Source organism: Brachycentrus maculatus, unplaced genomic scaffold, assembly GCF_059751285.1.
Source record: "Brachycentrus maculatus isolate JH-2025_06_01 unplaced genomic scaffold, ASM5975128v1 h1tg000315l, whole genome shotgun sequence".
Lineage (NCBI taxonomy): Eukaryota > Metazoa > Arthropoda > Insecta > Trichoptera > Brachycentridae > Brachycentrus > Brachycentrus maculatus.
This window is the reverse complement of record NW_028281064.1, coordinates 2258456-2272107: the sequence shown is the minus strand read 5'-3', so window position 1 is coordinate 2272107 and position 13652 is coordinate 2258456. Positions and strand designations below refer to the sequence as shown.

General features: G+C 30.8%; 2 protein-coding genes and 1 non-coding gene across 4 annotated transcripts in view; all 3 read right to left on the bottom strand.

Moving 5' to 3' along the window:
• LOC148304481 (leucine zipper putative tumor suppressor 2 homolog) overlaps positions 1 to 3797 on the bottom strand; it is a 232201-nt gene extending 228404 nt beyond the window's left edge. For both annotated transcript variants that reach the window (XM_088268239.1, XM_088268240.1), the window contains exon 1: positions 3562 to 3797. The gene's annotated coding sequence lies outside the window, so the exon portion shown is untranslated. The remainder of the gene's footprint in view (positions 1 to 3561) is intronic.
• A 1016-nt stretch (positions 3798 to 4813) lies between these two features.
• TRNAY-GUA (transfer RNA tyrosine (anticodon GUA)) lies at positions 4814 to 4905 on the bottom strand. Its single transcript is given in 2 exon segments — positions 4814 to 4849; positions 4869 to 4905. It is a non-coding gene; the product is annotated as a tRNA-Tyr (tRNA).
• A 2328-nt stretch (positions 4906 to 7233) lies between these two features.
• On the bottom strand, positions 7234 to 11909 carry LOC148304479 (uncharacterized). Its single transcript, XM_088268190.1, has 4 exons — positions 11455 to 11909; positions 10269 to 10475; positions 9084 to 9182; positions 7234 to 8108 (listed from the first exon to the last, which is right to left on the bottom strand). Exons 1-4 carry the CDS (start codon positions 11638 to 11640, stop codon positions 7836 to 7838), a joined length of 765 nt encoding a protein of 254 aa, XP_088124316.1. The 5' UTR covers positions 11641 to 11909; the 3' UTR covers positions 7234 to 7835.
• Between the last annotated feature and the right edge of the window lie 1743 nt (positions 11910 to 13652).

Sequence of the window (13652 nt, the reverse complement as noted above, 5' to 3'; positions counted from 1 at the left end):
GAACTAAAAACTGGAGGCGTTATTTTAGTTTTCAATGTGGGGAAGTAGTTGCACGTTAGAGAGGACCTTATAAGGTTTATTGATCAACGAACCCTTTCGCCCTTCCTTATGAAATATTGAATTATATACTTCTCACAGATATCATACTTATTTTTTGTATTTAGAAATGTAGGTAGATACCGCATATTCGGTAATTAATAAATTACCCAGGGTAATTAATAAATTACCTAAGGCTTACATAAAAGTGTTAAATAAAATATCATTTAAGTCACTGAAATGCACGAGGTCAAAAACACTTACGTATGGTGACCTATAAAATATGGAATAAGAGTAGGAAGTGGTCAAATGTATAAAAATATGTAGCCAATATTTTTTTCAGATATTTAACAATTAAAGCAGGCGCCGCACGGTGCGTTATATTGGCAATCTAGCGGAACTTTATTATTTTTTTCGATGGCTTATATTTTGAAAAAAATATTTTATTCCAATAGAAAACAAACTATTTTACTAAACTGTTTAATTATTTTTAAATTAAGTCATTCCGAAAAATACATAATCGTATCGGAAACCCGAGCTTCAGCGCGCCGTTGGGGGTGAGCGGTTTTAAACGAATGCGCATCAGTCGCTTGAGTCATCATATTATAAATTTGTGTTATGTATGTGTAATATTTGTTTATATTTTTATAGTATTAATTTATCAAGGTATACTGTACGTGTTTTTATTTGAGTAAATATTATTTCATTAGCCTGCAAAGTCTTGTTGAACTTATAGCTCGTAAATATAAATTATAATTGGTTTATTCCAATTATAACTAGGCTTTTAGTATGCCATACCCTAAAATACCGTGCTATGACAGTATTTTTATAAAAGCTTAACTTATATTCTTATTAGCATATATAATATCTTTTTGCTTAATTTGCCATACCCATACATTTTTTTCTCAATTTCAGAATGACTACGTAAATTTCTCGTCAGGCTATTTTTGACATTTGGGTCGTAGATTCGAAACGCGTGAGAGTTGAAGCCATAATTGCATATATTTTGGAGCAATTTAATATGTTTTCAGTGTTATTTAAGATTTTGACTAGTTTTAAAACAAAAATCGGAAGTGTTTGTCAAAAAATTGGGCAAAAGTGGAATAAATCGGGTAGATCTCGAAAACAATTCTTGAGTTCAAATTCTTTATAGATTATTCAAGGAAATCTTATGTTTTCTAATATTTTTACTCAAGTTCTATCAAGTATTTTGAAAAGTAGCTCAATTTGTAAGCCTTGTAGGCCTTGAAAGGTTTTTGAATCGTGTGCATCGAAGGTCAAAAAACGAAAAATACAACATCATGTTAAATTAACAACCCAACAAGAGTTGTCCTTGGCCAGAGTAATCAAACTGAGAAAAACTGAAAAAAGAGATTCTGCCGCCTTCATCAGAGAGTTATCTTCTGCTTTCCTCACAGTAAAAAAATATTTCAATAAAAAATAAGCCGAATTGTCTGCGGATTAAGCACTACCTATAAAATAATCTAAAAACCCATCAGTATGATATCATGAGGCAACAAATGATAGATATAAATAGGAAACAATATCCACCTTACTAAGCGAAAGAATCTGTGAAATTCTCCAGCAATCACCATCAACGAAATTTCAGCTGAAATTCCGCTTTAGTCACTTAACGATCATACTGGGGCGCGATTATCCAAGGTTCAAGAAGAAGTGCTTGAAACTCTTTGTTACTCGAAAAACATTAGTTAAAATAAAATTTTAAAGTGGGTCTGTCATGGTGCCGACAAAATAGGTACCGACAAAATTTTCAGAATACAGACGAAAAGTTGTTTAGTATTACTATGATGTCAATACAAATATGTATACTTATAGTGGAACTGTGAAACACAACAAAAAATATATTTGGCAAAATCGTTCACCATTGTCGACTAGATATTGGCACCCCATTTAATTGGTTTTGATTAAAGAAACGGTGAACACAATAACTACAGAAGTTGATGAAAGAAAAAAATTTGGATGAAATTACGACACTTTCTCCAACAAAAATACTTGTGAATGAAATAAAAATGCACGTGAAGCATATGATGAATTTTGTATGATAGACGGTAAAGTATCCGATGTCATGTGATCATGTTTATCTATTCAAACAGAACTTAAAATATGAGTTTAATGAATCAGAAGAATATTTAAATAATGGTGATTCTGAATAAAACATAACTTGAATATTCTCCATTTTCAAATAATTCCTGGCCTCATATACGAATATATACCTTTCTTTTACAAACATTGGTGATGACGTTTTATGCATATATGCATCTACAACAAATATTAAAATAATATTAATATCTGCCAAAACATTTAAGTGTAAATACAAACACATTTAACTGTGACCTCTTTTCATAAAGCATAAAAGTTGTTTTAATACCCATTTTATCATATCTTTCTAGAAATACTATAAGATAAATACAAAATGTTCACTCATTCATGTATTTTATAAGTGATAGTATCCAAAAACCTACTAAAACCGGTATATTTTAAGCGTAATAATAAAGTACCCCTAGATTGCCAAAATAACGCACTGTGCGCCGTGGCGTAGTCGGGTAGACGCTCGACTGCGAAACTTGCATTGCGGGTTTGATTCCCGCCAAATGCAAAATGAATTCAAGAAATATTAATTTTTAATTGGTCTGGATGTTTTCATATATACCTTCTCTTTCAAGACTATCCTACCTGCAGACAAGCCTCTAAAATAAAAGCTTTGCGGGTTATTCCTTTAAAAAAAAAAAGGGTTAATTGGTTACGGGATCAAAACTATAATATGTAATCCAGTTAAGGAGTTACTAAGATATTCGTGAAAAACTGTCAACTAGTTTGTAAAAACACATATTGTTTTGAGGGTTGTTAAAATGTTTTTTTTTTGGAGCCGCGTTTTAAACGCATTCTATAATTGTAACTTTGCTTACTAATATTATTTGTTAAGCTATTATTTTTTTTAAAATATCGGTGGTTAATTATATGTATCGTTCTTTGTCATTAAATATATCTTACATATTCAATCCAATAAAAATACTAAGTAAACAATAGTCACAAAGGTAAACAGGAGTACATATTGTTGTCACCCACCCAGTTATTGACAAAGCTAGTTTAGTTACTATTCACACCATATTTGCGACTGATTTTCATACTGATTACAAAGAAAATCTTGATTGAAACGATTTTTTTTAAATATACATTAATAGCCAATTAATAAGCTAGTATGTCATTTGTTAAAATCCAAAATATATAGGGTGAAAATTACCTGAATGAATAAGGTTGTTTATGCTCTCTTTTATATCATGTAAAACTAAGAAACCCTTTGAAAATAATAATAAACATAAAATGTACTAAATATTTAATTATGCAATAAAAATATAAAATATTTTACGATGAATTTTACGATTTGGTTGTAAATGCTTTAAGTGACAATAATAGATATGTTTATCCTACGTACAAAAAAGTATCTTAATATTTAAGCGTGTGCATTTTGCCTGCATGCAATGCAAATAAAATGAAGTAACTTACTTTTCAAAACAAACGCCGAACACGAAGGGGTACCTAGTAAACTTCACAACACTGGCTGGTAAAGGTAATGTAATGTTTAAACCGGTTCCTTATCAAAGAAAACTGAATGAATTCGAGATTAATAACAATATTTTGCGCAATGCATAATGTCAAACACGATATTCAAAACACCCGCGTGTTGTAACAATAACTACGAGAACACACCATTCGCAACTGGCAAACGTCAAGTTCGTACTGATCTCGGATTGCTGAGCCAAAAACGCTAAACTGAGGCACATAATACTGACTCGGCGCATTCACCGGGAACTCAGCTGGTGAGTCGGACAACGCCGATTATCCGGGGCTCAGTTATCCGCGAGTTGGATTAATCCCAGTCTAGCACATTGTTCTCATCCAAAAAAAAATAACGAACGTCCGCAATTTTAAAATTACACCGTAAAAAACCCAAACGTTTGAATATTAGCCAAACCGAAAAAATACATTTGCATTATATTATTACAAAATACCGATGCATTTGCAACAACAAAAAATAAGTACTTATAGTGTATTGAATCATGCGAAAACACGAACTGAATATTTTTTATAGTCAAATGATATTATTGTATTGAAGCGAATGTTGCAAATTTGTGTGGGTACAATAAAAATTAAGCGTATAAAAATGTTACAAAAAGACGGATAAAAATAGACTTCCTATAGATATTATGTACTCGTTTTTTTTAATGACTATGTTAAATTTAAATTTTGTTTTAATGTATTTAAGTATTTGCGGATATCAAAAGTTTATCGTACATGTTTTATCTTGATAAAAATTCCGTTTTCCCCCATTATCGCGGATAATCGGTGCTCTACCGTATATACGTGATACGGAATTTTTAAAAATCTATATACCCTGAACAAAACGTATTTACCCGAACAGACACAACTCAGCACCTCCAGGATATTTTTTTAAAATAATATTAATAAAAATAAAAACAAACAATTTCAGCTGAAATAAAAACAATTCATATTAATTTTCATCCATTTTTCTTTTTTAGCCAAGTAACGCACCTTTTGCGACATCTGTGAATCAGTAACCGAAACAAATTTAGTCGAAGTTTTATTTTACGGTACACAAACCGTTCAATCGTCAATACTTCTTTATTTACCTATTTTATGACTTTTTTTACACATTTAATAACCAAAACAGTAAAATGTTAAAATAATTACATTAAATCAAAAATAATAAATATATAAAGAAAAAACACAAAAAGATTCCTTCGAGCCGGATTTGAACCAGCGACCTATGGATAACCATATATCAGATAACTCTACAGTCCACCGCTCTACCAACTGAGCTATCGAAGGTTGGTAATTTGGTGAGTTAAAAATTATTAAAACCTAATTCACTGTCTTTATTACAAATCGTGAGAAAATAAAAATAACTCGATTAAAAAACCTTTAAAAAAAATCAAATAAACATGAGCATTATTTAATAGACATATTGATTTTTATTAACGTCCATCAGTAACATTTTATGGTGTCTATGAAAAATAAAATTAAAAAATTCAAATATGTATATATCAAAGTACTTTATTCATCAGCTCCTTATTTTTCACATAAAATAGGAAGGTAAAAAAACGGTTCACATTTAATATGAATGCTTATGACCGAATTTGTTTATTCATAAAACTAAATTGCATACAAATATATTATAAACTGCATTGAACAATGTTTTGACATTTAAAATCAAACACATACTTATTTAGTTTTCTTTTTGGGGGTCCAATTAATTTCCAAAAAAATCAACAACAAAAAATGTAACTTAAATTGAAGTTTAAAATCAATTTAATTTACATGTTAAATTGTGCATTAAAAATATTTATTATTTAGTTGGGAGTTCTGTATTCACATGGCTAAATAGGTATAATCAGTGATGTGCTACTATGGGTTTACACCGACTCTACAAGGCCGTTACTACATAAAATAATTTGGGTTCGGAGAGGTGGTTGTTAAAATAGGTTTTCTTTACTGTCCTATTTCTGAGATGGCATTTTTACATAATCAAAATAATAGATTATTTGATATGGATAAAGTAGAAACTTGCAGCATTTTAGTGTACTATTTTGTTTTCATATACAGCGGAACCCCGGAAATCTGAACTAATTGGAGCTGTGGCCTGTTCAGATTTGGAAAAGTGCAGATTAGCCAAGAAATTTATAATACAATACATACATAGTAATTTACGCTACAGTAGTTACATTCATTTAGCTCTAATGTTAATGAAGTACTATATGACATTGTTTATTTTAAGGTAAATGTACATTATTAGCAACTTTTTTCATTTCAATTTAATATTACAGTACTTGAGTAGCAGTATAGGTACAGTACTGTATACTTTATTAACTTTTCAATAATTTTTAAACAAAATTAGATTATATATAATAATTTTATGCAATAATAAATGTGTTCTTCAGTCTTAACGTGATTTTCAAAAGTTTTCCTAATTTTTTTTTCTTCTTTCAGATATTGTTTGGATTTCTAGGGATTTTAGGGGATCCGCTGTATCTATCTATAGAGTATATACGTAAGTGAGTGATACGTGCGGGAATAGTGCAGAATATGTTCCATTAATTGATTTGGCAGGAACTTTGTGGCAAAATCTATCCATTTTAATTTAAGTTTTACTAAGTAAATACCACTATTTCTTAAAATCTATCGTGACACATGTTTCAATGCATTCGGCATAATTTTTAAACACCGTAATACGGTGTTTGAAAATTATGCGGAATGCATCGAAACACGTACGTGTCACAATAGATTTTAAGAAATATTGGTATTTACTAAGCAAAAGTTAAATTAAAAATAGAATATATTAGTTTTGATTATGATTCTTGTTTTTTAATTCAACGTAAAACTATGCTGAATATGAATAATTACTGAATATTTGGTGCATTTCCAGTGTTCACCGCAGTGAAAACCAGTTGCTAAAATTTTAGCAGCACATCACTGGGTATAATTGTGAGAAGCATAAATGTATGTGGAAATGTACATTCGAGTTGTCTCAATCTAATCTAAATCTATTAAAAAATACATAAATATTCGCTCATGTATTTTGACTGTTGTCATGGGAAATGTTTATATCAACGTAGTTGATGTTTATCATGGGCAATATTAATTGCTGTATAGTTTTGTTTTTTACAGCTAGTACGATTCATTTTGGAAGAAATACCCATAAAAATATCTGATTCATTACGCTTGATTATATACAATGTATATACATCATGTACATACACTGTTAATAATAAAGATACAAGAAATTTGCACGGAACTCTTTAAAAGGAGGTAGGGAAATTTATCATAGATAGATTTTTAATATCTGTGTTTTATGCTTATAATTTTTAATAATAAAATAAGCATTTCACTTATTTGAGCAGTTAGAATAATTATTTTCATCAGGAATAATTATTTCTCTGTGCTTTACTTTCATTTTACATTAAACTACATACTGTTGAACTAAAAGGAATTCAATATGTGGAAATACTTATAGAGGTCTTAAAATACAATGCCAATTATTGCAATAATAATGTGACAAAACTCTCCATACACATTTTTAATAATATTCACTTTTTAAAATACTAAAGTAAATAAATTAAAAAAAAATTGATTTTAATTCATAAATAAATGCACCAGGCATTGTATTAAATTATTATTTATTGAAAATTATAGTTTGAAATGTCCTTATTTAATCTGTTTGAAACTGAACTAAATTTTAAAGTTCTACATTCAAACCTGAAGTTATACATGAAATAGAAAATATAAAAGCTGAAAGCAGTACACAGAATCCAGTTCCTGTCCTGGAGTTATATTTGCAAGAATATCACTGACCCAAACACCATCTGGTTTGCTTGTCCATAACATGAAAATTTTTTCTTTATAGCGTTGTATACTTGCATTTCCAGAACGCCATATAATCTACATAATATCTGATTGGTATTATTTTTACGTACAAAATGATGTTTTTGTAAAAATTACATATTTAAAACATAGTTTGTCTTTACAAAAATATCAGTAATATATTAAGCATCACTCTGAACAATCCTTTGAATTCAGACGTAAGCAGGCATTTTACACATTGATTTATTTTTGACTGGAACTTATATTTATTTTTTGCCTCCTAACCAAATCCAATGGAAAAACATTCAACAAACGCAATTAATAACTGCGTGATTAGCTACAAATTCATTGAACATTGATACAAAGTATGGCATCTTTGTAAGCATTTCCGTGAAGGTTAATCAAGTTTGTCTTGTCCAAGCCTCTACGGCCTTGTTGATAGCTGCGGCTATATTGTTATTGGCCTGAGCGAGTAACGCCATTGATTCGGCCATACTACTACAGCTTTTCGACAGCTGCTCCATCTGTAATGTGTGATTGTGAATTTGCGAGGAGAGTGAACTACTAAAATGTGATTTCAGGCGTTCTTGAAGGCGTCCTTTTTTTGAGATATATTCATCACCTCGGTGATTTGCTTTTTTTCCTGATCTAAGATTCTTATCCAAACTTGAATTCTGCAAACACAAAACAATTTGGATATATATCAATAATAATAATAATAATAATACCCTTATCCGCACCCCAATGGTGCATAGGGCACTGCGTCATATAAACGCAGTATTATCTTGATCGTTTACACATGAAGGAAAGGTGATCAGCCCTCCGCTTCAGGTACCAGTCCAGGGTAATATTGAATAAATATGACAGTGAAAAAATCACTAATATTTATTTTACCCCCTTTGGGAATCGAACCCGGGACCTCCGGAACGGTAGCCGAGCGTGCTGACCATTACACTACGGAGGCGGACATATATATCAAACAAGTAGAAATAAAAAAAGAACTTTTAACTGAATACATATAAAGTAACCCTGATCATCTAAGTTGAGAGATCGATTTGGGTTATTTGGAATATTTTTTGCATTCTTTTTACCAATTGCATATTTTTATACACATAAAATAAAAAATAAGCAATTGGGAATATTGGGGAAGCATTCAAAGTTTCCCGATTAATTGGGATAAAATTCAACATCATTGTGAATTTGAATAAAATGTAATAGTTTAAAAATTATTGATGTTTTAGTTTTTTTAAGACAAATTCTGTCTCTTTTTCTTCCTAAAACAAAATAATTTAAAGAAGCAATCAATAAAAATTTAAATACCACAGCCAAACTTAAATAATGTAATCTAGTGACTAGACATTTAGCAACTATTTTTTTTAATTGGTGTGAAATCCCCATTATATATTTTTTCTATAGTAGGATGGTATTTTTATCAAAGTTTCCAAAATTTTTGTATCTAAAATTCAGTGCAATTTATGAGACTATTTGGTGTATAGTTGTAATGATGACCTATAAATTCAGAATCTTTATCCGTGTTTTCATTATTTTTTAGCTACTAGTTCATGATTGAAGAAGCAAAATGTCTGACTGTCATCCGCTAAAGGTGTTTGAAAAAACATTTTCTGTATTTTAAATGTCATTTTACGTACCTTTATAAATATGTCATCTGTTTCTTTTTCGGAAGGTTTTGATTCCAAACTCGATGGAGGACATTGAAATTCAAGTTTTAAACTCAAATCTGGAAGATCCTGTAATGAATAATCAAGTAAAAAATATTGGTATTGCTCGTGCCATTTGTAAATTTAAAAATCAAAGCTAATATTTTGAGACACCTTTTTTTAGATGTCATTGGTATGAAATCAGGTGAAAGTTTGTTGATCTTTCAAAACTTCGACTATGAATAAGCTTACCAGATTTCTGAAATTCTCAACCAAGACACTAGAATGCCCCCAGCGTACAGTACAGTGAATCAAATGACAAGGTAATCGTAAAAAATCTCTCAAAGTTTATTCTTTTTATGCTTTTTTGTCATCTATTATCAAATTTTATTTTTACCGGGACGTGAAGTAAACCGGCCAGAATACCAGGATTTTGTCTGAAAACCGGTGACGTCTGGAAAGTCTAACTATGAAAGACAAAGGCCGGTGTTGTTTTGACACAGACAATATTGTGAGTAAATATTATGTTTCTGATTTATTATAACTGCAGACGGTTGGTAGAATTCCATCTTAATTTTTTTTGGTTAGCAGGTTATTGGATTGAATTCTACTTTTGTTTCCATATATATGATAATATGTGACGCGTTTCATATTATTAAGACATTATCAAACACTTGAGTGTTGGATGATGTATTAAATAAGAAAAAACGCGTCACATATTATCATATTTCGCTCACTCCTTTCAACGTCATATTTCAAAAAACTTGATTTTTCAGAAGATCGTTTTTAAAGTTGAATATATAATAAAAGGTATTAAAAATAAATATCAAGCCAATTATTGAGCTTTTTACTGTGCAACAGATCTTTTTAGGTAAAACCAGAATGTTTTTTCTCCATTTGAAAAATATTTAGTATATTTAAAAAAAATAATTAAACAACACCTTTTTTTCAAAATGCAAAAACAACACTTTTTGCCCTGTAGCGTGTAAATATTAAGTTAAAAATATGCCACTTTTGCTGGGATATAGTACATTTTCTGGGCATTCCGAAAACATGCACAACTGAAAATTTACGATTTTTGATATATGACGTTGTTGAAAGGAGTGAGCGATATATTACCTTGTTTAATTTTGGATTCATTACCCAAAAATTATGTTTCTGGTTCAGTATATTTACCTCTGCAGATAAAAAAGATGACTGATCATTAGAATGGTTTTGTTCCTCGTCGTTTCCGCCGAATCCTTGCTGCCCACCCGTGTCTTGAGAATTTATAATGGTCATAAGTTTTTTTTCTGCTTCTGTGAGCTTATTTGATCCCTGATTACCGTGCATCTGTGAGAGCCTATATTTTCTTCTAACGCCGCTTCTTACATCTTTGTAAGTCTATAAAAGTTAAGAAGGAAAAAAATACAATAAGGATTAAAATAAATACATGCTTCAACAATAATTAATGTTTGCAAACAGATACAAATGGTATATATCTTAGTCGTACGGGAGAAAGTGACCAACTAACAAAATGGTAAATGTTCAGGAGGGCCATTTAAATCACTTTTGCTTGGCAAGAAAATAAACATCAATGCAGTTGGTCATTTTTAACAAGTCAATGTATTATACTTCCAAGTATAAATTGGGATTTTTTCAGTGCAATATTAAGCTAGTAAGATATCAAATAGTCAATAATGTTTTTGTAAAAAAAATGCACTTGGTCACTTTCTCCTGTATGACTATGATATGTTTGAAGATGTCGACAAAAAATGCTAAAAAAAAATTATCTCACTTTAAAACATGTTTTTTAAGAATACCATCAATAAAATGTCACAAATAATCCATATGTTACATCTCTTCAGAGAAAAATGGTGAAATACTGTACAAAAATTTCGCTGTAATCCGTTTTAAGGGCCTGAGGACTTCAATGGGTATAATTGGCTGGGCAATCTATTCGTACCTTGAGGTTAGAGGATTTTTTTAGAGTACATTTTTTTTATTCAAGATTACGGTAATAATGGTTTTGACTTCAAGGGACTCATATGCGTTAGAGTTAATATATTATTCCTTCTCTGCGTATCAGTAATATCCCAGACACTGGACTCCTTCATTTTTATTATCCGCATGCTCTATCAAATATATTCCATTCCCTCAATCCAAGAATTTGAAGCGTGTGGCTTTATATAATATATTAATGATAAAGTTTACTCTGTGACGAGAAGGTGCATTGGTCTATGCACCATCTGGGTGAGGATAGGGCTCAAATGATTGTAGTATTATTATGAATATAAGAGATTTTCCATAAATATTTTAAACAACAACAAAAAAACTGGTGTAAAAACAAATTGGGACATTTTTCGAGAAAACTTTCACTCACTTCTTTCCATTGTGCTGTTGTTTTACTTGTACCGGACTCTTGAGCATTGAGTGCTCTAGCTAACTCTCTCCATTTTAGTTCTCTTTCAAATTTTGGGTGGGTGAGTTTCAACAGTTCAGGATTTTGTACACAAAATTCGATCATGTATTCCTTCTGATGTTTTGTTATGCGGCGAGAGCGTTGCATATCGAAGGAAAATAACTTCTTTTGAAATAATACTTAACTTTATCGTTTTGAAATCATATCGTTGTAAAATAAATCAAAAAATTTGAATAAAATATATTAATGTTATCTGTATTTAGCGGTAATATCTAGGGTATGTTTATTCATCATTGATGTTAATGTTACATAAAATTGTGCGTTATTTTAAATTCCCACAAATTCAATAACAATATAGCGAATCTGACAGAAGTGTAGATAAATGACAATAAAGGATCCATAGAAAAATGACGATTGACGATTTATTTAGTCTATTGCATTGTGGTGGTGCAGTGCTCCCTAGATTAACGTGAATGCTACGTCCTACCAAAGTTATTTGTTGGAATTTACTTTAGCCCCAAAATTGTAATAGGCACAGAAGAACCCCTCTCGTTTGCCCACGGATGGTCCGCCACTCCAGTTGATCCAGCTGAAATTGTATATTATTTTGTCAATAAAAATAACAGATTTTAATAGGGAGCACTGCTCTCTAGCTAAACGTGAATACAACATCCTACCGGTACCTACTTAAGTTATTTGTTGAAATTTACTTTGCCCCAAAATTGTAATAGCTACATCAAAATCCCTCGTCCGCCCTCTGTAACCAAAATTGTATTGCTTTTTTTCAATAATAACAGAATTTTATGATATTAATTATTTTGGATAACTTATTTCGTGCCATTTTAGTAAAATACCTGAAGGGCGCTTATGAAGACTGTATTGCTTTTTTTCAATAATAACAGAATTTTATGATATTAATTATTTTGGATAACTTATTTCGTGCCATTTTAGTAAAATACCTGAAGGGCGCTTATGAAGACGTAAATAATAATGACAAATAAAAAAATATACACGTCATCAATCGGCCTCGGGGAAAAGAAAAGTCGACATATTATTATATCTTCTTCGGTTAGAGTATGGCCAAGATGTTGGGCAGGACGCTTCCCTGATTGACCCTCGCAATGGCTACACCGGAGAGAAGCTAGTTGAGGTTCTAGTTATTGTAGATGACTAACTGCAAATGGTGGGGGATGATCCTGCTCTTTTCTTGTGCCATTTATTGCATTGTTTCTAATGTAGAGAAAAAGTCATTATTCAGTTCAAATATTGTTGATTTTACTTTCAATCAGCATTTTTATGTATTTCTCAATAATCTGGCTTTTTTTTTGCTATCCCAAAGGTGACGGATTAGAGGGGTTCTACTGTAATGCCATTTTTCATGTACCTACCTTTATTTCAAGATCAGTTTTATTAAGAACATATAATAAATGCATATATAAATTATTTCAATAATAAAAATCCTTCCAAAATAATTAATCCTATTGATATGTACTAGGTACTTATACTCGAAATGCTATTTACTCATGATGGTACAGTGAACAATGAAGTAGCACTTTATTATTTATTTAACCGGTTCGATGCCATGAGCGCGTTAACGCACTCTCTAATTCCGTGCTCGCCAGGCCGGCCAAACAAAATGAGCGCATAAATGTGCACTCGTTTGAGCTTGTCGGAGGCCAATATCAAATCCAATTGCAATATTTTTTAATTAGATTATATAGACATCTATACGGAAGACCAAAAAATACTAAAATATTACAATTTATCGATATTATGAAAATTACATTCATCTTTCTAAAAGCTTTCACATTTTTGTTGAAAAAATCACAGCCTGTTGGGTATGGCCATATTAATACCTTCCGGCATCGAAAGGGTTAATTGCATTTGGTGATGGCGTTGAGGGAATATAGTTGGGTTGGAAATAAAAACAGAAATGTGATTGCATGAATTTATTTCTTGTTAACTGGTCATAATGAAAACAACCAAAACATCACCAGTTTATTTTCTATGTTAAGATGTTTCAAGAGACAATCAGAAGTCCTGTACAAATAATATTTGATCAACTATTAACTTTAGGAAGACATTACCTATAAGGCTTGATTCTATTGTATATTTGTACCCGCAAAAGGAAAAAGTAATCTGATTTCAAATAAAATGTA